The 27,146-nt window shown below is 39.9% G+C and overlaps 1 protein-coding gene across 1 annotated transcript; it reads left to right on the top strand.

The window, feature by feature from the left end:
* Window positions 1–24: 24 nt before the first annotated feature.
* Window positions 25–26,190, top strand: C1H1orf198 (chromosome 1 C1orf198 homolog). The gene is made up of 4 exons (XM_063307116.1): window positions 25–468; window positions 14,279–14,329; window positions 19,607–20,152; window positions 23,011–26,190. Exons 1-4 carry the CDS (start codon window positions 121–123, stop codon window positions 23,065–23,067), a joined length of 1,002 nt encoding a protein of 333 aa, XP_063163186.1. The 5' UTR covers window positions 25–120; the 3' UTR covers window positions 23,068–26,190.
* Window positions 26,191–27,146: the final 956 nt, after the last annotated feature.

Here is a 27,146-nt window from a genome sequence, read left to right as displayed (position 1 = left end):
AGGGAAGGCGGAGTGCAGAGCAAAAGCGCCGAGCGGAGGGCGCGGCGGGGGACTTGCTTGGCGCTGTCGCCGCGCCGAGTCCCGGAGATCCGGGGCGCGTGAAGCGAGGGCAGGTCGGCGATGGCGTCCATGGCGGCGGCGATCGCTGCCTCTCGCACGGCGGTCCTGAATGGGAACCGGCCGCTGGACGAGCGGGAGCGCAAGCGCTTCAGCTACTTCTCGTCGCTGAGCCCCATGGCTCGCAAAATCATGGCGGAGAAAGAGTGCATCCGCGAGCGGTACGGGCCGGACTGGGAGCGGCTGCCGCCCCGCCAGCAAGACGAGATTATTGACAAAAGCCTGGTGCAGCCCCACATCCAGGCCCGGTACGCGGCACACCGAGGAACCGCCCGAGGCAGCCCGCCCCCGGTCTGCTACCCGAATCTGCGCCTCAATACCGGCCAGAAGGTAGTGCACTTCGGGGACGAGGTAAGCTCTCTGCACATGTACAGAGGCGAACAGGGCATTGCATTTTATTTTGGGGCCCGGTTTGGACGGTTCCCTTTTGAGGCGATCGTAAGTCACCTTTGCGTTAAGGTGGGAGAGGGTGGCATCAAGGAAAGGCCGACAAGAGATAGAGAATAGCCTTTGAGGACGCAAGGCAAGATTTTAAACGGCTAAACGCGTCTGGCAGGGAGGCCTTTCTTTGATGCGTGTGCAGAGTGCCGTTTTCTTTTTACCTGTAGACATACCCGGCTCCTACAGTAAAGTTAATTGGGCCGACGTCGGTGTTATGTAGACAACATGCATGATTTCGCCTTAGCCTGGAGATTTGCCGTCTTCCCCTGACCAGGTCCAAACACGGTGAAGATGGTTTTCTTCCAAAATCAATTGTGTGTGCATACTTGGATGCCAGTCCCTCTATGTTCACTGGGATTTATTCAGATGGAAGAGCTCACCCATGGGTACTGTGCTGTTAAAAACTTCTGGAGTCTATAGAATACAATTGTTTACTTTTTGCCTCTGCAGGAAGTAAAATTATTAAGGATTTCCAAGAATTAATAAATATAGGAGTAACAGCCTTCTATTGCTTTTGTTGTTAGTGATGAACCTTACTATTTATCACAGTCTTACTTTCTTGAGCAGCCCAGTGATAGTTGTCACCAACTAATGAGTACTTGTAAAATACCCTATTATTTTACTGTGAAAAGGGGTGTATGAAATCATAACGAAAACTTTGGCAACAGTCAGGATGCCCAGCATAATTTGTTAAGGCTACCCACTATCTTTCCAAAGTAGGTATGTATTTAGAGCTGCCACTTCTTCCTGAAAAACAGTTAGGCTAGTTTGCATGTCTGAATACAAGCCTAATTTAGGGATGATGAACTGGGGTAGATATTTGATACCCTTAGAGTTTGTGTGCTTCTTATTTTAATGGAGTGGAGGAGAAGCAAAATGTTGACTGCCAGTCTCCTGGCTCTCAAAAGCCAAGCTGTCAAAAGGTGAGACAGTTCAGCAGATTCCATTCACACTGACTCCACTGCACACAGTTGAGGGCTATCTCTGTGCATCTGACTGGATTACATTCCAGGCACAGATACAACAGAAATCCCTGCATGATGCTATTGCTATGGCTGTCAAAGTGTTTTTGAATCTTTTCCCTGTCCATCTTAATGTAGATGCATACTTGCATGCATTATATTGATGTCATTCTATGTATCAGGTTTACTTTGTTGGGGTTTGCACAATGTTGTTTACCCCAGAAGAGAATAATGTGATGGAAAGCTAGGTATAATGTAGTCTTCCTCAGCCTGATTAGGGAAAGCTGGCATATGGTTCATGCCCTACGTTCCTGTGGTGTGGAAATTAGGGATTTGGTAAGCTTTCACTGGGTGCAAGTCACTCTCTCTCAGCCCATTTTATCCTAAAGGTTGTTTTTGTCAAAATAAAATTAAAGGAGAATCTCTTGGAAACTGTCTTGAACTCTACAGAAAAAGTGGGATGGATATGGAACTCTACAGAAAAAGTGGGATGGATATATATATATATATATATATATATATATATATATATATATATATATATATATATATAAATAATAAGGCTAGAAGCCAGGAGACCATGAGTTCTGTCCTGCCTTAGGCACAAAGCCAGCTGGGTGACTTTGGGCCAGTCACACTCTCTTGGCCCTAGGAAGCAGGCAAGGGCAAACCACTTCTGAAAAACCTTGCCAAGAAAACTGCAGGGACTAGTCCAGGCAGTCTCTGAGAATCAGACACAGTTGAATTTAAAAAAATATATATACACACACACACAAAGAGCAAGTATAAATAGTCATTGCTTAGTAAAATATTTTACAGTTGTGTTATTTTCTGCTAACAGACTTAATGTTTCTTACCTTTCATTTTACACAATTGCTTCTCTGTCTCTCCATTTGTATGCATTTAGAAATCTGTAGGGTTTTTTTTTTAAATTTAATAGTGAGGTAGACAATATGATGCCTCCAGGTACCAGTCTGTGCCTTTCGGCTCCTTTTTTTTGCATTCAGCATGCTCATTTCTCCATCTGACTTTTAAAAGATTCTTTTAGTTTAAAAAAAATAGGAAGCTGGCACCACTCTCAAGTATCATTCATAAGAATGCCTCTAGGTTCCACATAGGTTCTGTAAGTAATCTTAGAAAATAAAAATGGTGGCTAGTTGCAATCAACTATTTGCCCACTGCTCCAGAAAAAGATGGAAGCATGAGGTGGTGTCATGTTCACTGTTTCAATGTGCACTGTACATCGTAACGTTTCACATGCCATGGTGCTGACGCACGTTTCTGTTTGGGAGGGAGCTGCTGTGAAACTCTGTATCTATGTTCATTTCAATGGAATGTGTTTGGGTTATGTGCTCTGTTCAAGGACTTTTCCTGCAGACCATCAGAAGCCGTTAGGAGCACCTGGGATTGTGAGCTTGGGAAGATTCTATGGGGGGAGGTATTTCATTTGCACCGAGGGTTTTTAGTTTGCATTTGGTGCGCTTTTATCATTCTCAGCTTTCTTTGTGATCCTGCATACTATTCTTTAATAAATCAGATATCTTTGCATTCCTGCTCATGAGTCCGAGAGTGTTTTAGAATAGGCATTCATTACAGGTGGTAAGGAGTATCCTGAACCTGAAGGATAGAGGGAATGGAAGAGGGCAATTTTACCAGTTTGTTTTCTGGTAAATGGGTGTTTTGTGACTGGCTATATCTAATTTTCCAACTATTTTCTGAACAGTAAATTTTCCCCAGGAGACCAGCCATGGTATACTCTGAAAATTCTAAATCTGCCCATTGATTCAAATAGCTGTGGAATTCATATATTGCAGAGTCTTTTGTAAGCATGAAAGTGCTTCAGGGGTCATATTTTTTGCAGTAATAGGCCAGTGGGATTGTCCAGAATAACTATATTGCAAGTCATTAGGTAGTTCACATTTGATTCAAGATAACTTAGAGAAGAACCTACTTTGCATTTGAAAACAGCCTTCCCAATCTGGTCATGCTGGCTGAGAATTCTGAGAATCACAAACATTTGGAGGACACCAGGTTGGGGAAGGTTCTTCTAGTGAACTTTATGCTTCCCCAAATGCCTGTCTAAAGCGTACAATGATAAGTAAGAGCCCTTAGATAACAAAAATAGATATTTTTGTTACATCATTGAAGATTTACATATCATCTTTAAGGGGTGAAAAGCCAAGAATGGTACAGTTAAAAATAATAGGAAAGAATGCTAAAGAAAGAAAGGTAGTACTTAGCCTGCAAATTCATCCACAAGAATAAAAATTGTAAAAAGAGTCTGCAAACAGCTAACTTGTCAACAGCAGGCAGTAGGAAGTTACTGCTAAAATTAGTATTGAGGAATTGTTTTCATTTAACTACAGGAAACTGGCAATCCTTTTTGTGCGTCTCCCCCAAAAAATCTTGGAGTAATTGTGAAGATTCCAGATTTGGTTATTTTTAAAACACCTTCTAAAAATGTTAGTTGGTTTCCACTGCTCCTGTTGAAGTAGGAAAACCAAGAGTATGGAAAATAACTTGCAGTGCTCTGAAGTGGAAGGATTTTTTAACTATTCCCAGTTTGTGATATTTGATACTTGTGCCAAAGCCTTTGGAAAAGGGAATAATTGCCTCTTAATAAAATAGAATGGTCTCAATATGCTTACCTAAAATACATGAGCATAGCCTCTGAGATATAATAGAACCAGTATGTCAGTGTTTACTTTGATTGTTTAGGATAACCCTGTGGTGTCCAGAGGAACACCCTAGGGGCCATAAAATACATCAGCACCAGACTTTTGAATTGTCTCAGGATGGGAGTGTATATTTATGTGCATATTGCACAATACTGGTTTTCAGTATTCATAATTCTGAGAGGCAACCATTGTCTAAACTTAGTTTCTCTATTCATGTAAAAAACTAATCTTCAGAATGTTTGATTATACAGTAGTCCTCATTTAGTGCCACAATTGGGACTGGCAACTCAGTCATTAAGCGAAGTGGTCACAACTTTGCTTATGATCTTACCTCAGCTTTCTTTTGCTTTACAGACCTGCGAAGGTCGTAAATGCAAGGATTGGTCGTAAAGTTACTTTGTCATCACTGTCATAACTGCAAATGGTCACTAAATTAGGCAGTCACTAAACGAGGACTACCTGTATAATGGGATCAAGTAGAATCTGATTTAACTGCAGTTGCCATAAGTGCTTAGATTGTTTTAATGTTTTAAATGATTGAAACATTTAGGTGAAAATGAAATTCCTGTACTTTTAATCTCTTGTTTGAAGAATCTGTTTAGAAATGTAGTGTATAGGTATTAATCTTGTATATTTCTGAACCAAGTCAATAGTGTTGAGCTTTTTTCCCACTTCACTACCAAAAATTTTGAATCACATTCCTTATAATTTCTCAGAACTCTGATTCTACAAAGTTTTGAATATTTGTAACAGGAAGTAGAACTTTGAATTTGCTTGCATCAGGTTGGCATTTCCTTGTCTTCATTTTTTTTAACGATTTGTTTAAATTTTAATATCTAACAACAAAGATTCTGCAGCCAAATTAAAACCACTTTCAAATACCATGTGGCTGGAGATTCAAGATTAAAATCAGAAACATCAGCTAACCTCTCCAAATAGAAACCTTTTGTTATCTGCCAAAAAAGAGAGAGAGTTTGACCTCCTCCAGTCTTCACAAGAAATCTGCTATTTAACTTGCAGTAATAAGTTTGCATCCATCCTTTGGTAGATGTGTTGAACTTCCTTTCAATTTTAAAACTTTGGAAGTGGTCGAAGAATTTGTCCGTTTCCTGGCTTCAAATCTGGCCAGAAGTTTGGTTTCATTACTTAGTCCTGCAGACAGCGTTGCATTAGAGTGGCCACATTTACAAGTTCCCTGTGGATATTGTCTTAGTTTTTGGGGTTGTATTTGTGTAATAAATAATCTTGGAGAGTATGAGATAATTGCAGTGTCTTACTTCCATACTTCATATTTGGCACACTCTTAGATTATCTTTCCCAGGAGTAAAAGAATAAAGAAACTTTTTTTTCTGTGTTGCATAGAAGAAATAATTTAGTCTGCTTTTTCAACAAATCATACCTTCACCAGACAAAATCTTTCCCATTATGTTGATAAAGAGCCACTTCAAATACAGAAAGCAAACGTGTTTGTATAACCTAGGGAATTATAAATCATGCCCTATCTTATCAACATTGAAAAGTAATCTTTTCTGTTGTACCCTCAGCAGCTCAATAAATCTGTAATTCTTGATTAATGATAAGTTTCGTATTTTTGGTATATGATTCACAACTTTAAATTGTATTGATATTTGGGCATATCTAGACAACTAGTTTAGCAAGCTGCCCTGTTTAACAAGCTGCCCTCCAGTCCATATGATGGCATCTCATCTTCTTGCAACCTCATTGGTATTTGTCCTCCTTGGCTGCAAGGACGTCTTGTTTCAACTGTACCTGCCTTGCAAAGACATCAGTGCATGATCTGACAAGGAGATTGTTTTTCAACCAGCTTGTTGTAGAGGCTTACCCTGTCGTGCGATGAAAGTGACTGGCCCACGGTCACATAGCCAGCTTTGGTGCCTAAGAAAGAACTACAGTCTGGTTCTACCTGCTCCTAGTCCAGCACCTTAACCACTACACTCTCTCATAGTCAAACTCAAATATGCTTATTATTGAGGCTGCTGAATAATGCTGTTGCAACAGTTCACGCTAAGTTAAAGTGCAGCGGTTCAAGGATTTCCTAGCCTGTAGCGGAAAACTCCCACCATTCACTCTCCCTAACGGGGACTTGGGCTGGGGGAGGAAGTAAGTTCTCACAAATGGCTAGAGTGATGGGTTTAAAGATCTCTCAGAAGGTGAAGTAGGGGGAATTCCCGGTAAAGCAGAAGAGGTTCCATCTGTTTGGCTGCCCCCATGGATCAGGTGCTGGGGGAGTTCTTAGAATAGCAGGAGAGGCTCTCTGCTTACATTTTACCAGGAAGCACTACCTATCCCTTGGATCCCCCATGAGAGTTTTGTTTCTTCAGAGCAGTTTCGACATCTTGATTGCTAATTTTGCTACTGCAATCATCACCACCACCACCACCACTCCCATCCCCACCCTCATTTTAATCTATGTCCTAATCTATGTCCAGAATGGAATAGATTTTTTTGCTATGTCTTACTACTCTACAGCAGTCTTTCCCAATCAGCCAAGGAAAGACCCAGCTTCTTTAAGGAGCTCCCAGCCGGTGTGATGTGAGCGTCTGCATGCATGCATGCTGCATCACTCTGTTGATTAAGGTTGGGGTTGTTAAAAGAGAAATGGAGGGAAGTGGATTAAAAAAAAACACTGAATGCCTGAAGGATCTAAATGCTTTATACCATTTGTGGTTCTTTTAAAAGTTCTGCGAAATCTTTGGGTTGCTCAGTTGGAAAGAACTAAAGAAGCAAATAATGTATACTCAGGGAAGAATCTAGACGCTAAGAACTTTTAGGTTTGATTTTCTTTATATTGTGGCTGGCTAATAGATTGTTTGGTGCTTTTGAGTTTGTGTTTAGTTGAACTAAGTAAGAGAAATTATGGAAAAACTGGGTTGAAGTGAATTTTTTTGAAAACATTGTGCATGGAGGAAACTTGATTATGTGATAGCTTTAACTTATGCAATGAGTTCTGAAAGATCCAGCAGCCCGGGCTGAGACGTTTCCTATGTTTAAGATCTATACTAGTTTTAAGACTTCTCATCTAGGTTTGGAAGTAGGAGTTTTAGTTAGGTGGCTCAGTGAAAATGTGGTCAGGGAATGGTATCAAATTCAGCCACGTAGAGTCTGTATTGTCTTATACCGTATATCATGCTATATATGCATATACGGAGTGTTGTTTGTTCGTTTAATTCAATTTATATGGCTGTCCATCTCACCATAGTGACACTGGGTGGTTAACAATTAACAGCACAAAATAGCAAGAAAAATAAATACATAACCAGCAGCTGAGATAAACAACAACCAGCCATCAACATAAACTCTTCATGGGCACTAACTGACACTCCGATTCCCATGCTCAGGAACAGAGCCATGTCTTCAGGGCCTTACAAAAAGCCAACAGGGTTGGGGACAATCTAATCTCCAGGGGGACAATGTTCCAAGGGGCAGGAGCCACAACAGAAAAGGCTGTCTTCCTGAGTCCCACCACATGACATTCTTTAAGTGATGGGACCCGTAATACGCCTCTTCTGTCAGATCAGTTGGATCTCTGGTTATAGGTATTAGTTAAAGACAATGAGAATTTTCACATTTCTAGGATACAGTATCAATTATACCACCCAGGAGAGGGTGTTCTGATATTTTGGGGCTGGTGAGCACATCTGGCATTCTGAGAACATGTGGTGGGTACTCTCAAAAAATTTGGGACTTCCATGAGGGAATAGTTACACACCACTGATTTAATGTTTCTCCTGCCCGCCCACCCCCACCCCCCGGTACACTTTCCAGATGCTTTTTACTGTCTTTGTTTACCATAATCCTTTTGTTGCAAGGTGGACATTTGTCTAAACAAAGCAGTGGGCGGCAACTACCTGTCTTTTTTATTTTCAAATAAAGCTTTTGGTATCTATTTGAGGCTCAGATGTATTTGTGGAAATACAGGTGATGGCAGAAGCTGGTGATTTGCATGCAGCGTGGCAGCTTTCCATAGTCTGTTGACTCTTCTAGGCTTGTTGTGGATCTTTCGCCTAGCATATAAGTCATTCCTAAATCCCTGTTGGTATGGTTAACAGTGCGTGCACCAGCGTTCTCCAATCTTCTTTAGATATTTTGCATCCTCACCGCCAAAATTCCTAGCCATTGGTCTAGCTCCAATCAGCCAGAAGGCAGTAAAGCTGGATAAAAGAGGGATAAGCAGTATCACAATTGAAGGCTGTGTGTGTGCAGTTTGGGAAATTACAGGAACTCAGCACAGGTGATGATTTTCTGGAATGTTATATAGACAATTATTTTCTCATACAGTTGGATTACTCAGAGAACACAGAGAGGTGCTAGTTTCCAATGGCACTCCTGTTGTCCAGCGGGGGCAGGACATTTGCAGAGGACAGCTGTTGTACTTCTTTAGATTCCTCATGCATTGGGGAATCCTGCCCAGTTAGAGTTCTGATTTTGTAGGAAGTAAGGAAGATGACCTTAACGGAAGTACACAGGACCTGTTATCTATGCAAAAGGGGCTGAAACATTAAAATTCAGAACAACAAGATAAAATTTGGAAACAGCTCAGACAGACACCTGCTTAATCCACTGGAGCAGAGTTTCTCAACATGGGTCGCTTTAAGATCTGTGGACTTCAGCTCCCAGAATTCCCCAGCCAGCAACGCTGGCTGGGGAATTCTGGGAGTTGCAGTCTACACATCTTAAAGTGGCCCAGGTTGAGAAACCTTGTACTGGAATATAAGGAGGAGGAGGAGATATAGCACAATCAGACTTGTAAGATTCTGTTATAGCCAATCTCAATAGAAATTGTTTTAGCTTTCCAGTGGAGTTGATTTCCTGGTCTGGTCTACCTAGTGAGGGCTGACAGATTTGTGCAGGGAGGCTACAGCAGTCCAGCAAACTCAGTGCTTCAAAGGTTGCCTTCCAAGGCATGGAGGGGTAGCTGCAAAAGAGCAGCAAAGAGGTGGGAAAAGGCCATATGAGACTAACGAGCATGCTCCTTTCAATCTGGATAATTGCTTGGGGGGTTATATTTTTTCCCCAGCCACAATTATAAGATAATTGTGTATAAGATAGCTCTTAGTTAGCAAGAAGAGATGGATTAAATTTCAGCAATTTTTAAAAAGAAGCCAATCTCTTTTCTTTCTCTCCCTCTTTTCTCTTCATATTTTACCAGTGTTATTAAAATGCCTCTCATAGAAAACTAAGTGCTGCTGCTGAAAGGCTTTCATAGTTATCACAGAAGAATCTTTTGTGCTTTGGCTAACAGAGAAGTTATTTTGGCTTTCTACCCTGTGATGGATAGTCTGCTCTTGGTATATGTCATTTACTATCCAAAAAGAAAGATACCAGTGTCTCTCCTGTCTCCCTGTTCTAATGCCCTTATTGTAACACCCTGCCTGGGTGACTTGATTAGATGCAGACTTTTCTGTGCTTGATGCTTTACTGCTGCTGCTGAAACCAGCATGTGACCGTCATTTGGCTTAAGGGATGGCATTTTTATCATGGATGTGCAGAAGCCAGCAGAGAGATGTTCAAGTTCCTGCACAAACAAAAACCTAATTCCACAGCATCTGCTTTAGGGGAACACTCCATATCTTTCTATGTCATGTTAATTCCCTGATAGATTTATTCTAAGTTGTCTTTGAATGTGAATCAAAGACATTAGCTGTTTCCCTCTTCCTAGTTTAGCTACCTGCCTTGTTAAGTCTCAGCAATTTCCTAGTAAATAAAAGCAGAGAGACCACTTCTGCATGACAGCCAGACACATCGTAATCACGGGATCCTTCTTAAGGTTATCATGCATGTGCTAAGCAAGCCACCAATGATGGATTGGGGACTTTGACATTCCTCAGTGGCATGCCAATGCCTGAGTGTGTTCAGGAATTGATGCAATTCATTTTTTCACATCCAAGAATCGTGTAAGATGAGGGCTTGGGAAAAAGGGCTTTATGATTAAACTCCCCAAGCCATTAGGGAAAATACCGTGATAGATCTGTTCTGGGCGGCTTTTTAAAAAGTCTCTTGGTTGTTCTATGAAAACAACATTTGAATTCAGCCTGCAAAGTTAGCTCTGTGTAATGAACTTAAATGCTATATCACCTTTTTTTATTTTTAAACTTTAGAAATTGTAGTGAGGGAACTTAAGACTGGTAAAGCACATAAATACAAATCAGCATGCATGGTACACAAATGTGTGTGTGTAGCTCAGATCTGTACAGGGAGCAAAAAAGAAAAAGTTTTTCTGGGGAAAGAATGTTACTCACTGCAAAGTTGTTGCTGAACGAGTAACCCTTAGCTCTTGTTATCTGAGATTTGTAGAGATTTTCAGAACAGTTAGAGAAAAGCTGGCATGCCCATATCCAGACAGGATTGTCCCCTGAAATCCTTGCTCTTTCCCAAACTCAACATTCTTAGCCATTATCAGCTGTTTAATTGAACTAAATTCCTCTCCAAAATAATCGAGAAATGCAAAATATTCAGGAGACATGCTTCATAAAAAAAAATAAAGGGATTAGAACATTACATTGAAAGTGCCCAAACCAAGTAAGGAACAGTGCTCCTTTACTGAAGAAACCAAATTGCAAACCACAGCTTTTGAATCAGGCTGTTATTGAGAAAAGGATTCCAACCCAATCAAATGTCTGTTTAAAGGACTCAGACATGAACTGAAACTAGAATGGGAGAAGTCTTTTACTTTGATAAAGAAGATTTATCAAGTATGTCTGAAAGAATTAACAAATAAAAGGTAAAGGTAAAAGTTTCCCTTGACGTAAAGTCCAGTCGTGTCCGACTCTAGGGGGCGGTGCTCATCTCCGTTTCTTAGAATCTCCGTTTCTAAGCCTTAGAGCTGGCGTTGTCATAGACACTTTCGGGTCATGTGGCCAGCATGACGACACGGAACGCCGTTACCTTCCCGCCGAAGCGGTACCTATTGATCTACTCACATTTGCATGTTTTCAAACTGCTAGGTGAGCAGGAGCTGGGACTAGCAACGGGAGCTCACCCCGCTGCGCGGTTTCGAACCGCCGACCTTCTGATCGACAGCTCAGTGGTTTAACCCGCAGCGCCACTGTGTCCCATGAATTAACAAATAATTTAAGGCAAATATTAGACATTTCTCAGCTAGTCAAGCTTACGCCTTACATACTAAAAACACATCTTGTATAAAAATGATTGAGAAGGATCTCATGGATGTTAAACATCTCTGGCAGATGTTAAAGATCTTGACAGATGAAGCAATCTGTGTATCAGAGGTGTTAGCAAAAAAGCTGGGAATGGCAACATGATGGATTACCTACTGATGAGACTTAATGATCTTTTCTCTGAATTACATTTGTCTGAAAAGGACAAAGTTCAAAATTCCAGGCTTGCAAAGTTGAATAAACTAAGTGCAATTATAATTAAGTTTCTTACTGAACACACTAGAGAGAAAATTATTCAGGAAGCTCATGAGTTGAAGCAAATAAATTAAGGTGGAAACAGAGTTGTGATTTATCAAGTGATTAATCAGATTATTTTACAAAAAAGCCTCTTAAAGAAGTGTTGATAAAGGTGGGTATTTGATATAAATTAGGTTTTTCATTTACTCTTAGAATATTCAAACTACATGGAAGAGAATTAATTTATGCTATCCAGGATATGAATAAAACTTTGATGACTTGAAGAAGACACCCTGATGCTAGAATGCGGAACAGCCTTGGAAATTAGGCCAACCAGATAGCTACAGAATGAAAATCACAGATGAAAGAGGATTCCAACAGAAACAAGAGCAAAAGGGGAAACAATAATAAAATGAATTTGTTAGACTGAATAAAGATCTAGTACAGTATTAATTGGATAATTATTTAAAAAGAAGGAAGCAGAAAGTTAATAAGGATATTTGAATATCTGAGTTCGAGTTTTTAGAACTACTATAATTTATTACAGCAAGTTGAGAATGTGCTTGCACTTGGTGAAAATCTAAAATTACACGTTTTAAAGCCAGAGAAAAATCCACAGAAGGTTGTTTCATATAGGTCTATTTCATTGTTAAACATTGTTTATAAATTATATTCAGAATTATTGGTGAATCCTATCAGATCAATTATAAGTAGAATTATACATCCAGATCAGTCTCAATTTGTTCCATAAGGGAGTATGTCTAGCTCTGCAGAAGGTTATTATACCTCATTTTTGCAAAAGAAATTCAGCTCCTTTAATCACATGTTCTCTAGATATATGAAAAGTCTTCAGTTGCATGGAAGGACTACGGTGTTTCCAAAAAAAGTAATTTGGCTCTAAATTCTAAAATATGACAGGCAACATTCATCAGCCTACAATAGCACAAGTAAGAACCAATCATGACTCAAATAAATTTATCAACAGAGGAGACACCAGAATCTGAATCTGCTATATATCTTGTAAATGTTTAATGAATTGTAGGCAAGACTGTAAACTGAAGGAAACATTCTTTCATGTTTGCTGGAAATGTAGTAAAGTTTCAGATTTTCGGAAGAAAATTTTTAATGAGAGGACATATATAACTAAATAGAAGATTGAGTTTTCTCCGAAGTTAAGTTTTCTATCTATATTTGATGGTCAGATCAAGAAATTGAAAAGTTAAAAAAAAAAAAACCCAAACTCAAAAAACCTCTTTAGGAGCCAAATTAATTACTGTATTGCTAAAATGGAAATAGCTAGAAAATATCTCAGTGGAAAGTTGATAATCATATCATAAAGATCTGGTCTCTAGCATTACTTAAAAGAGTTTCTGATAAAATCCATTGTTTGACAATGCAAAGTAGCAAATCACTATTCTCCAAGGAATGGTGAAATTTTATTGTTTATACAAGAAATAAGCATCCTTGTATCAGCTTATGTAAGAAATTATGACCAAGTTAATACCAGCATTATGTAAAATTTAAATTTAAACAATTAAAAATGTTTGGGATATTTTGGAGATTGTCTGTCTGTCTGTCTGTCTATCATATATATGTTGCCCAGAATATCTTATTCTTGGAGTGTCTTAAAGCCCAGTTGCCCAGTTAATAAATAAATAATAAACAAGGCAACAGCAACTTGTGAGCTAAGGCAACTTTCCTCCAACAAGTACCTGCTAGATTTAGATGCATTGGGACTGTAACTTTCAGAATTCCCAGACAGTCCTGAGTAAGAAATTTGAGATTTGCAGTTCCAGCACATCAGGAGAGAAAACAATTTGGGACATAGCAAGCAAAGAGTATCACGCAATAATGGCCCTTTGAAGTGTCCATTAAAGCAGAGGCTTGGTGGGCATAGCCAAACTACAAAAGCATTCTTCAGCACTTTTTTCCCAGGCTTACACTGGAGTTCTGTGACAGATAGAAAGACTTCAGTATGCTGAAGAAGAAGAGCAGGTATCTTGCATCTACAGTGTAGCATTGCCATGGTTCTGCAGTATAAATCTGAAATGATCTTTTTTCCATGAGCATGACAAAGTTAGAGAAGGATAAGATTCAGTCCTGCTTTGTGTAAGGTGGCCAAAGTCATGACCACCTTCATAATTCTCATTCAAGTGAATAAGTGAACCTGAAATAACCCAGGTGGACTCCACTTTGAAGAGGTTAAACATTTTGGGGGCAGGCAAGGGGGGAGAATTTTCTCAGTTAAGATTAGATTTTGAATGAAGCATCTGAATCTGTAAATGTGGGATTTAATTACATAAGGACATTTAAAACATTTAAATGTTTTAAATGTCCTTATGTAATTAAAAAAAAGTCCCACAGTTCTGGAGTTCAGAAAATGTGTAGTTGCTTTGCCATTAATCACATTTTTGCTGTGGATTTATTTTCTAACACAAATGTTCAATCGTATTCATGATTTAGCTGGAGATTTAGTCCTCCCATTGACTTACTTTTTGGGAACATTTGCTTCTGCCTTCATACCCTTTTGTTTATGCTGCCTTACTTGGTGAAGAATTCCAGAGAGTCCATAATTTTATTGTGGCATTTTGGCTGATCCCAGTAAACCTTCCCTTGACTTCAGTTTTAAGGTATACTGGATGGTTCTGTTTCTTTTGCCTTGAGGAAAGTGCATGCTTATTTGTGTGTTTTGCTTTTATTTCAGGATATCACCTGGCAAGATGAACACTCTGCTCCTTTTTCTTGGGAAACAAAGGTAACTTTGTGCAATCATTATATTTGCCTCTGATAATTGTCAGGTTTGTTTAGTTTCAGAATAGAATGCTCCTTTAGGCCCCAGGGGCGATTATGTATGAACTTGTGGAATATATGTTTCAACAGCAGAAAAATTGTGATTTCTCAAAATAAATTTCAAACAATGATAATGATAAAAATAATATGTTTTACCCTTTTATCTTCCAAGGAACAAATGAAAGTACAACAACCCCTTATTTCACACTCACAAAATAAGTTTTGTAGAGAAACTGATAACTGGACCAAAGTCACTAGTGAAGTTCATGGTTCAGCTGGTCTACCAGTACAAGTATGGGAAGCTAATGATTTTCCAGATGCTGCTGAACTCTAATACCCAGCATCTTTCACCATTAGCCATGCTGGCTGAGACTGCTGGGAGTTGTCATTCAGCAGCATACTGGGCCAGACAGGTCAATGACCTGATTTTGAATAAAGTGGCTTTCTGTGTTTCTGAGGTCCAGCACTCTGAATATTGGCTCTCAGTATTGGGTTTGTAGGCATTTACTTGTTTATGTTACAAACAAACCTAGACTTTTGACAGACGCATCTAATAAGCTGTTCACCTGACCTTTGCAAGAATATTAGTAAATTGTTAGCCATTTCAAATTAGTAGTTCTTAAGGCTACAGTGTCTGAAAGAAAAGTCAAATGATGTTTAAGAATTAGTACAGAGCTGCGATGAAAGATTTGACACTGCCTTTCTAATTTTCCTAGGTGAAATTTTCTCTGAAAGACTGTCCCATGGAATGCATGGCCCTCTTAGAATTGGCCTCTGGAGCCCTAGATATCTCTTGCATCTGTTCTATTCTCCCCCTGCATCTTTGATAAGTAGTAGTGTGTGCGCGTGAGCTCTACGGCTAATGCTGTTCCATTTTCTTTCCTCTGCTTGACCTGCATTAATTTTGCTTGAGGGAAAGGGCATAACACATTTCGAGTTCTAGAACTAAACTGTATAAGCAGTCACATGCTTCTTTCTGCTGAAGATTTGTTTCCTAGAATGTTCTGAGAAATAACTGCAACTAAATGTTTCATTAACTGCTAATCAGTCCTGCGCATCGGCTTGGAGGAATTTCACCCCACTCCTCCTTACAGAACAGCTTCACCCAGGGATGTTCAAAAGGGTTCACAGACTTTTAAGCACCACAGCGTATCCATATATAAACCTTCTCCCTCTTTCCACGTACACATTTTTCTGTGGAATTCAAACTTTTTTTCTGATTCCCTTAGCCAAAACGTACTGTATGCAGAGTGACTAAACACAAGATGCATATAGTTTTTAAAACCCTTTTTACATGTTGCTTATAGCGTATGAAGGCTAAAGTGGGAGAGAGATGGAGCTGCCTATGCTGTTGCGACCCCCGCCCCGCCCCCAGTGTGTTCTGTGCATGCCTCCCCCACCCGCTCACTTTCAGATTTTGCCATGTTGAAAGGCAGGACCTGAAGGGGGTTTTGATTCATCTTCAGCTGAACATTGGTAAAAATTTCCTTGGGATCACAGCATTCAGCCGAATTAATTAATTTCAGGCGTTGCTACTTAGCGCTGGAAGGTCTGTGTTGAATAGGTTACCCCCTCCTACTTCTGCTGTCTGACAAATTTGTGAGGAGGGTTTTCAGTATCTGTGGATGTCCAGATATTCCTAAACTTACAACTTCCAAGGTTCATTATCCCTATCCTTGGTGAACATTATAGTTCAACATTTGGAAGTCCACCAGCTCTTAGCTTTAGAGCTGTCTTTCTTAACTTTTTGACCCTGGAGGAACCCTTGAAATACTTTCCAGGCCTTGGGGAACCCCTGCACATTCAGGCTCAAATATAGGCCAGAAGTTACAAAATTATTACATTCGTTTCATGTGTAGGCCTGTATATATGCATTAACAGTGTTCTTAAACCAAAAGTAAAGAATGAAACTTACCTCTTTAATGTGAAGTTGCCTGAATTTGAAATACTTTTTAAAAATAAATTGTGATCTCCCAGGGAACCCCTAAGGACCTCTTGCGGAATCCTAGGGATCCACGGAACCCTGGTTGAGAAACCCTGGTTTAGGGGCTAAAGGAAGTGATTTGTGGCTCTTGCCCTAGCAAGGGAGAGCAAGACCAATGCATTCTCCCTTCTATTGACAGCAAGAGTACAGTAAGCCCAAACCTTTTTGGCCTGGAGGGCAAGACAAGCTGTACTGTTCTTTGGAGCCCATCAGTCAGATCGTGATATTGGAAAGTGTGAAGCCCATGGTAGTTTTCAGAGGTCTCTCTTTGATCTCTGAGTCATGACTTGCCCATGCTTGTAACAGAGACCGACACACCAGCCATATGGATGGTGTTTCACTTTATGATTTGTCAATTTGCCAATACCCATCACCTCTAGCAGTGGCTGGGAGCAATATGGAGACAAGTTACACTGTTTGTTTCCTTCTCAAGAGGAACTAGAATAAGAGGATTGTTTATACTGGTCTCCACATGATAGTTGTATCATTAGAAGCAGTATTTAGATTCCCGTAAGTATGGAAATCCATAGTGATGGATTCCAGCCCTGTCTTCTTCTCTGTCTTCCTGTCTTCCATTGGCAGTGGAAGGGATAACTCTTGGACCCACTTCAGTTTCTGGCTCTAAATAAAAATAGTTTGAAGAGTTTCACCATCACCAGGAACACGGTTGATTGAACTCCTCAAGGGTCTTATCTTTGGCATAGAAGGAAATTCTTAATTGCTGGAGCAAGTAGTCTAGGTTCATTTAAGTTGCTTAGCTCTAAACTTGGATAAGCTAAACATAATTGCTATGTTCACGTAATATGCGGTGCTGAAACAAATCATATTATGGTTTAATAGGATGGTGTACTTCAAACACATAAGACAATAGTCGCAGGCCACTGAACCACAGACTATTCAATCCTGTTTTAGCCCAGTTTAAAGCACTGAGCAAATACAGCCAGAGAACAGCTTTCCCTAGTGATGTGTGCTCCAAGAGTATAAGTTCAGCTTGCTGTAGGTTCTTACTTAATACCTCTTGAGTAGAATCTTGCTTTGTGAAAGCCTAGGTTCTGTTTAACGTTAGGGTTTTTGAACATTTTTGTAAGCTCCTGTCCTACAGGTTTTGTTTGACTTACTCCTCCACCCCCACTATTTTCTCTTCTGTTTTGCAGTTGCCAAGCCAAACAGCTTGTTTTGGCTCTGCGTGCTATCTACTTCATGAAATACTCCACATTCCCCACAACTGCATAAGATATAAAAATAGCTCTTTGGATTCTTGTGGTATTCTCTGGTTTTAGTTCAGAGTTGAGTATGTGTCAGTTCAGATCCAGCTTGATTCAGCATGATGGGAGTCAGCCTTATAATGTAACCCATGTATGCTGGGAGGGGTGGTAGTGGTTGGGTATGGAGCCTGCAAAGGGAACTTCTGGGAGAGCGGGAGTGCAGCTTCCACAGTCTTTCTTCTGGTCGATGGAGCACCTTTCCCAACTTGGACATCCTCCTGATAAGTCTGGCCAGTATTGGGAATTGTGAGAAATCTGCAGATCTGGAGGTGTTGAAGTCTGTGATGATACAGCTGATGAGAATTTTTCAGCTGTAAGCTACCTTGAAATGAATTTAATTAAATTTCCTGGTAGAAGTGGGAGAAGAAGGAACTTCACATATACTTCCATCCCTGATGATCAAGCCAGCGTACAAACAAATGTGACTGGTGGGGTGATTAAAAGATTTAAGGGTGGAAAAGGCGTTTTTGGACTACAGCACCTTTTCCCTACCTGGATGCTTAGAATTATATGGACTTAGGCTCCCAGGATTCTCCAGCTGTTGTAATAATTGCTGAGAATTCTGGGAAATGATGTCCACATGTTGGAAGGGTCCCCAGTTTGATGAAGGCAGGTCTGGGACAAGGGAAGAACTTATCTTAATGGGCAAAGCTGCACTTAGCATTTGTGAACAGAGTGAAAGCTGCAATAGATAGGGCACATTACATTATGAATTATTGGAAACATGTAGTTACTCACCTATTCAAGGTGACCATTCTCTGATTAATGCAGCAGTGACGAAAGGGTGTGATGTTAGGAGCTTTCTGCATTAGGTTTGGGTTCTTTTTTTTATATATCCGTAAGGTATTAGGGTTTAATCTTGATTATGAATGGATATTTAATTGGGCAGAGTTGAAAAGGAAATGTGCTCTGTGTTGTCTTTTGGAGTGAGGAAATATGTGAAGTATTCAAGATGGCTTTTGACATGACTGAATATGTTTACATAAAAGGCATCTCCTAAAATTTGAAAGGAAGGGATTAAATTCTTAGGGAAATAAATGTTTAGGTTGGGAATTTTAAATTTAAAAATTATACATCCAGGCTAAGCAGCTTGTCCTAGTTTGACTCTACCAACATTTACCCCCTCTCCTTGTCCTATCTAAACACAGACTGCCATTCCATGGCATAGTCCCAACAACCAGTTATTTTAAAACAAAAACAAAAAACTTTGGCCTGGCCAGAAGTTTCATATGGCAAGGTGTACATTACATCCTTGAATACATAGCAGTAAACTGAAAATGTGGTTTGTGTGAGAGGAAATGACTTGCATATATCTTGGACCAAAATTACTCTTCTGGGGAGTATATATGGAGCAGAGAGAACATCTTTAGTTGTACCTTTTGGTAGGCAGAGTCAACTGAGAGCTGTGTTGCCTTTTTTAACCTTACTGTTAGGGTGTTTGGGTTTTTTCCATTGTCCAAAGCCACTAAATGATTGTTTCTGTTTGAACATTTTCTGCATTTTTGTATCATGGCATCCTATAATAACTCTTAGGGAATGTGTACTTTGTACTTTTTTAAAAAAAAATCACTTGGACTGGGGTGGCCAACTCCATTTCCCAGTAGCCTTAGTCATTATAGCCAGTGGCGAAAGATGACACAATCCAGCAACATCTGGAAGACAGTACCTCGCTGACCTCTGATTTAGGTCATTCTTCAAAGTAAGCAGATTCTTAAAATGTTCAGTCTCTTCTCTGTCAAAGCTTTGCTTATGTCTCTTCCCTCCAGCCTAACCTAGCCTAGAATAAAGAATTGTCCTGGCTTATTTGCACTACTGCAGGATTGCCATTTTTGGCACCAAATGTAAGCTGTCCTACCCTACAAACATCAGAACTCTGGATGAGATGCCAAATACTGTTTACAGTTGAAATGAACTACTCCCTTGTCTTATTTTAAATACCATTCGTCCATGGAAAAGAACTAATGCTCATTGTTTACTTTTAATCCCCCAACAGAGTCAAATGGAATTCAGCATTGCTTCTCTGTTGATCCAAGAACCGGGGGCTGCAGTGCCTCAGCACGAACAGAAACCGCCCAGCAAAACCGTGCCTGGGCCCCCAGCCCCCAAACCTTCCCAGGGGGGTAAACCACAAAACTCAGATGGGCTGATACCAGCCAAAAAGGAGGAGGAGTCCTCGTTTTGGAAGATCAATGCTGAGCGCTCCAAGTGTGAAGGGGAACAGTCTGAGTTCTATTCACTAACCCCAAGCCAAATCAAATCCATGGAAAAAGGAGAGAAAACCCTCCAGCCTTATTATAGGCAAGAATCTGGTCTAAAAGAGGCAACTAAAGCAGAGAGGCTTAATGCTCCTAAGGCTGAAAAAGTGGTCACCCCGGTTCTTCCCACAACATCCATAGAATTGGAAAAGCCTCAGTCCAGCCAACCTGCAGTTAGTGCCTTTGATGCTCTCTCTGAACCTGCAGAGAAATTGTCATCTGCTGCAACCCAACATGAAGGTGCCCAAAGCAGTTTTGTTCCAGATTTACAAGGATTTGGCCAGGTAAGGGGTGATTTCTTAATTTCTTATCTTTCCTGTTGTAGCAGTGTTTCTCAACCTTGGCAATTTGAAGATGTGTGGACTTCAACTCTCAGAATTCCCGAGCCAGCAAGGAGAATTCTGGGAGTTGAAGTCCACGCATCTTCAAGTTGCCAAGGTTGAGAAACACCGTATTAAGAGTATGATAGGTAGAAAGAACCCAAACAAAAGTGGATGAATAAAAAATACAGCTTTTTTCCCCAAACACTGCCCAAGAGAATGAGTTTTATAGAGTACTAAAACCTAACAACTGAAATCCTTTCTTTGTCTCCTGGAGATCAGAGGTTAAAAATCTAAGATGAACATTACTATTCCATATCTTTAAAATGTGCAGCATATGCTGGTAATGACTAGGGACGTGGTGGCACTGCGGGTTAAACCGCTGAGCTGCTGAGCTGGCTGATCGGAAGGTCGGCGGTTCGAATCCGCGTGATGGGGTGAGCTCCTGTTGCTAGTCCCAGCTCCTGCCAACCTAGCAGTTCGAAAACATGCAAATGTGAGTAGATTAATAGGTACCGCTTCATCGGGCAGGTAACGGCGTTCCATTTAGTCATGCTGGCCACATGACCACGGAAGTGTCTACTGACAAAGGCCGGCTCTTCGGCTTTGAAACGGAGATGAGCACCGCCCCCTAGAGTCGGACACGACTGGACTTAATGTCAAGGGAAACCTTTATCTTTACCTATGCTGGTAATGAGATTGCCTGAAGTCCTGCATGCTGTTGCATAAACATAAAGTCGATTAACTTCTGTAGATACTGCCTGTACATGTGAGAATTGTAGCAGCAGCTCCAGCGTGCAGAGAGTGTCTAACACGTGGCAGTGGAGAAGGGAAGGTGGTTTCTCTCCATTCATGAGGGTAGAACCCAGAACTGATTATGAAGAGCTCCCCTAAAAGTGAGTGAGTGTGCAACCAAACAAGCATGTGTTCAGTTTATTTACATGTAAAATGATGCACTTTGGGGCACATACACAAGATCTGAGCTTTCTGTAACTAAACAGGAAAAGGAGATTGGGAGTGGGGGTCAGGATCGATAGCTCGGTGAAGACATCCGCTTGGTACGTGCTAGCTATGAAGAAGACACATTTCTTGATCAGGATCATTGTGAAAGGGATTGAAAGTAAAACTGCTGACATTGTAACGCCTTCTTTGCCAATGTCATGCATTCACATCTGGAATATAGTTCTAATTGCTGCATTTGAAAAAGGATATAATAGAGTTTGGAAGGGTGCAGAAGAGGGCAACCAACATGCAAAGGGGACTTGGGCACCTGCCTGTGAGAAAATGATGGGACTTTTTCCTTTGGAGAAAAGGTGATTGGCAGGGGACATGATTGAGGTGCATGAAATCATTAAAAATTACAAAAATCATTAAAATATAAAAGCAAGGAGAAAGTAGACAGGAGTTTTTCTTTGTCTTTCAAAATATTAGAATCATGGATAATCCAGTGAAGTTGATTAGAAAGATATTAGTACAGAAAAAAGGAAGCACTTTTTCACACTTTGCGTGAGAACTAGTAGCTGTCATGACTTGAAGATGTGGTCATGGCTAGTGGATTTGAAAGGGCTGGATGAAATCATGGACAAGTCTTTCAAAGGTTGTTAGTCTTGAGACTCAGCATGACTGCTGGGTTCGGAGCAATAGTCATCCAAATGCTGCTTGCAGGGAACTGCAGGTGTAGGGGGGCATGTTTTTTGTAAGCTGCCCAGAGTTCCATTGTTCAAGTTGGGTAGCCATATACATTCTTTAAATAAATAAAAATAAATCTTTAAATGTAGGTCTCTATCTCTTGCTTGTTGACCGCCATGAGAAACAAAATGCTGGCCTAAGATAGGCCTTGGCATGCTCTAGTAGGGCTATTATTATGCTTTTAAAACGTGCATGTCCAGTTAACAACTAACTGAGCTTGTATAATAGATTATTTTGTAGATTTAGTCCATATTGAATTTGATTATCCAATCTGAGGGCAATTGGACAAAAAGGCTTCTATATCTTAGAAATTTGTTATTTCTGGTCCACATGAATATATCTCATTTTATAACATCTTTTACCTTTTATATCTCATGTATAAAATCTGTTTAGTGGTTGAAGGGACAAAGAGATGAGTGGCCCCCTCCCAATCATTTTATGGAAATAGTTACTTAAGGGAATAGTTGCCATGGGGGCGGAGGGGAATAATGTGTGATGTTTGTTTTTGTGCAAGCAAAATTGGTACCCAACCCTTGATTCTGGATAGCCCAGCCTCTCTGTTCATGCTGATATTCCTACACATCTCCCATTAATTTTAAATGTTGCTTGGATAGGAGCCATTTCTGGTAGCTGGGGCCTTCTGAGAGAAAGTCCAGTGAAGAGCCAATCATAATCTGCTTATATTCAGAATATCTGAAACACAGAATATTTGAGCGCAGCCGTCTGTGGCTGTGGACCACTTTGTGCAGCTGACCTGTGAAACTTTTGATAGCCATTTCTGCCAAACAGGGTATGTGGAATTCCTTTCTAGCTGGTAGTAGGGGAGAGGCAATTACTTCATATCCTTCCTTTCCCAATTCCTACCAGCTCTCTGGAGTAAGTTTTTGGGAAACCATAAGATCTCCAGAAGGAAGGGAGAACCAGTGAAACCCATCTCTTCCCAGGTGGAAGCTCTTTGTTGGATCAAAAGCCTTCCCAATGCAGCATTTGCAGAAGGCGAGGTCTAGACCCAAGCCACTATACAATATTGTTGTAACTCTTGCCTTGGCTAGTATTCATTTTACCCCTTTTTTAATTTTAACTATTTGTTTTCTTTTCTAAAACAAATTTTCTTTCTTTCCTTCGTTCTACAGAGTAATACAAGTAATGTTATCTTGAAGACGGGATTTGATTTTCTGGACAACTGGTAGACAAAATAATCCTTCACTGGGTTTTTGGAGAAAGAAAAAGAACATCTCTCTCTGTTTTGTGTTTGGTTTCTGTTACTGGTTTTTCTGTGCCCTTTTAACTTTTTTCCCAATTCTTTTTTAATGTTACCCTTCGTACTAATACTTTTTGTAGAAACCTGATGGGTATTTGTACTTTGAAATAGTCCAGTGTTAGAAGGGTGGGTTTTTTTTCTGTCTTTTACTAATTACTATTCCGCAGGGTGAATAGTCATGTTTGGTGATGAACAGGATACATTGCTTAATATTTGTATGCTAAAGACAAGATGTGCAATCTAATTAGAGAGAAAATGAAGCCATCTGACAGAATACCCATATTTATTTTACACATTAATGCCAACAGCTAATGGGCTACCATCTGTATTATTGCCAAGAAGACAACCGTTTATGCCAAGCAGGGATAAGGCAACTTGAGGCCATCCAGACGTTTTTAATATGATCTGTCTGAACCTTAGCCAGTAGGGCCAGTGGTTGGAGATTCTGGAATTAGTAGTCCAAAACCTTTTGTGGGCACCATATGGTCTTTTCCTAATAGAGGGAAGATGGAAGCACAGAGTGCAAAAACCAAAATTCAGTACATCTCTTTCAAATATGTCATACAGGATATAAATCTGCAGACATTTTACATGTTTATTTTTATACTGGCCTATGTCACTTGACCTGGTTGCAGGGAAAAAAAAAAGAGCCGCATTAGCTAATAATGAGGTGTGTGCTGGGAGGGTGTATATAGTTGCTTTTGTTTTGTTTTTGTGAAATGAGACCTAATGGGTACTCAAAATGATTAAGATCATTTGTTAAAAATTAACGTATTTAATAAAATGTATTTAATAATATTTTTTTTTACAAAACATAAAAGGAGAAGAAAGGAGAAAATAGCTTGGAGAAATGTCAAATACATGGATGGAGCTGCCTTTTGCCGATTAAAACCATCTAGTAAAGGGATCTTTGGAAGAAATATAACATGAAAAAGAACTGATTTGTTTGATCCCTTTTGGCATAACAGCAGTGAACCACATTTAGGAATATAGCTCTTCATTCCCCCCACTCTGCCCCCAGTGTTAAATTACTCCAACATGTTTATTGCAAGGCATTGTAACAATGCTTTCTTTAAAAACAAAGCACTGTATCTTTAAAAAAAGTTTTATGATATGACTGATTTCTGGTGCTACTTCCTGTAGTGGGAATAGAACTTGAGTGTATCACATACATCCTGATGTATTAGATTTTCTGTTGTATAAATACTACACAGAAAGTCTTTTACATGGAGGCATACTTTAAAGATGACATCCTTCACCTGCACCTTGAAATGGTCCAGGGTATCATCTTCTTTGGCTACACACACATAGACCAGCCTTGTCCAGCATCTACAATATCCAAAAATAGCTATGCAACTGACATCGCATTTCTGTAATTTTAAAAGGTATTGTGCATTTATCTCCCCATCACCCTCAAGCCTTAATTCCCCTCTCTGCACAAATTGTGATTTCTCCAACCAAATACCAAAGGTTATTGAATTTCTGCTTTTGACCTTGAAAACTGGATTTCCTGAGAGATGACCTAATAACAGAGACACACTGTACATAGATACCTCTGATGCCATGTGGAATTCTCACAAAGACTATTTGGGGCTCTCTATCTGTTGTCAGGCCAGCTACTTGTATCCTCCTTCCATACTAATCACCAGATAAACCTCAGAGTTGTCCATTATCCACACCTGTGAGTGGTGTGAACTCAAAAGTCACATGTCTACAAATTGTGTGTTTTACTTCAGACTACAGTACTTCCTGTTCCTCTGCTGCTGTCTTTATATACCCCATTGACAATATCTATGACTGAAATTAAGAGGGAAGTTCCGAGTCCTGCCCTGAAAGGTATGATGGAAATTATGACTGGGTAGTGCTTTGAATTCAGTTCCAAAATTCATGCTTTGCAATGTGTGGAGGCAGGAATATATAGCACTGATACACAGCCCTCACTTACAGTCTGGAGCACCATTTTGGAATCCGATCCAGAGCACTGCACAGCCCTAGAAAATAATAACGTGGAATTAATCGTGAAGAACACTAAGGAAAATGCTCTTTTTGAGGGAGGTTTTATGTGCCATCACACACACTCAGATATTTGTGCTGAAGATGGAAATGGGAAACAGCAGAAGACTGTCTATCTTCAAATGCTTGCTTTGTCTTAAGACATTCTGATTGATTGGTTGTTCCTAGTAACTAGCACCACATTTCATATTGTGGGGATGTTGCACTGGGTTTCCTGGTGCACACCTGCATGGCAGCACAACTATTAGTGTCATAAGTGTGCATTGAGTTGGGATAGCAAATGCAGATAACTGGCATTTCTGGAATTGCTTAACTTTTGCTGCTGAGCAAGAGAGGGAAGATTTTCATTGATGGCAGAGAAGTGCCTGAAGTTTGGTGGCATATTTGTTGCCCTGTTTGCAGTGTTTTTAAAGACACTGTATTTATAAAAGTATTTATAAAAGACTTTCAGATAGTTTTTATTTAAAGAAAAGAGAAACCCTGTTTGATACTTTAAAGAGAAACAAGCCTTCAAAAAGGAATCGGCATAAAGTCCTTCAAGTCAAAGATATTTCCGAGGTATGCTGTATCTCTGGATTGTAAAAGGGAGCCTTTTCCAGTCGTGTCAGAGCTGAACACTGTGAAGTGCTTTTCCAGCTCAGGGTCTCTTGTTCAGGTTGACCAGTTCAAGAATTAAGTAAGTTCAGTTTGGATTAACTATTGCTTTCTGCTATTTGTCAGCTAATGTGGGATAACATCCTGAGGTCACTGAAGCATCTTTTTTTTTAGATTGCTGCTCTTCAGCACTGAAATTGGGTAAACTGGGCCTAATCCTCCTACTAATGTATCTATATCCAGTCCTGTTTATCATTGATGAAGTTTTTGGGTGGATTTATTCATTGGAACATGCTAACAATGTTTATCGCCTTTCTCTTTAATATAGTTTCATGTATAAACCTGATGTTTCTCCCTTTCTTAAATGTTTTTATTGAGGTTTTATTCACAATTGTATTTGGCTGCAGTTCATATCTGATTCTTAATTAAAATCACCTGACATGGACCACTTTGCTTTTTCCCTTCTTTTAATGTCTCTTCTCATTCTTTATAGTCATGTTGAATTTGAGATGTGATCAGCACCGTGTGAGTCCGTCTCTAAGGCTACAGACCCTTGTAAATCTTTGGATGCATTAGCACTTCTGAGTTGAGAATTAGTTTGTAGGTGAACATTTGCCAACACTGTAGACAGCAGTGTCTACAGGACCTTCTCATATTTGTCAAACCAATGAAACCACCCCTCTGGGGGGCATGCCTGCAATGTTGTGATACACATTAAAAAGAGTGGGGCTTATATCACAGCACTGCAACTCTGCTTTCATCTGTCTTATCCCCTTTGCTCTTTCCCCAGTGGACACCATTAACTATAGAAGCTTTTTTATATTATCATGTTAATGGTGGGTAAGATTGAGTTAAAACTCTTTTACTATATTTCTTATAGTATATAAGAGACACTATCTTACTATATTTCTTATAGAAAATGATAATCTGATTATTGGACACAATAAAATATGAAATATTGTACATGGAAGACATGCAGTAATTTTTCAGTGGTGAAATGTCAGCATACATTCCCTTTTCATAGACCAGTGTTTCTCAACCTTGGCAACTTTCAGAAGTGTAGACTTCAACTCCCAGAATGGCTGGCTGGGGAATTCTGGGGGTTGAAGTCCACACATCTGAAAGTTGCCAAGGTTGAGAAACACTGTCAGAGACCTTTGTGTTGCTTCTACATGGAGGGTACAACTAGAATTATTCTCATGCCACCAGTGTGCTTTACAACTTCGCACAAACATAGACACATACACATATACATACCAAAACACTCAATTATCAAAAAAGTAATAGTATGAGCAAATGTAGCTTTGCATTTCAAAATATTTAGCATCTCTCCAGTATCTCAATAAGTAAAATATATCTGGAGTGTGCGTCAGTACACTGCATATATCTCCCAGTTGGTGG

Source organism: Candoia aspera, chromosome 1 (genome assembly GCF_035149785.1).
Source record: "Candoia aspera isolate rCanAsp1 chromosome 1, rCanAsp1.hap2, whole genome shotgun sequence".
NCBI classification, from domain to species: domain Eukaryota; kingdom Metazoa; phylum Chordata; class Lepidosauria; order Squamata; family Boidae; genus Candoia; species Candoia aspera.
The sequence above is the reverse complement of the archived record's forward strand: the minus strand, read 5'-3'. Positions and strand labels throughout refer to the sequence as shown.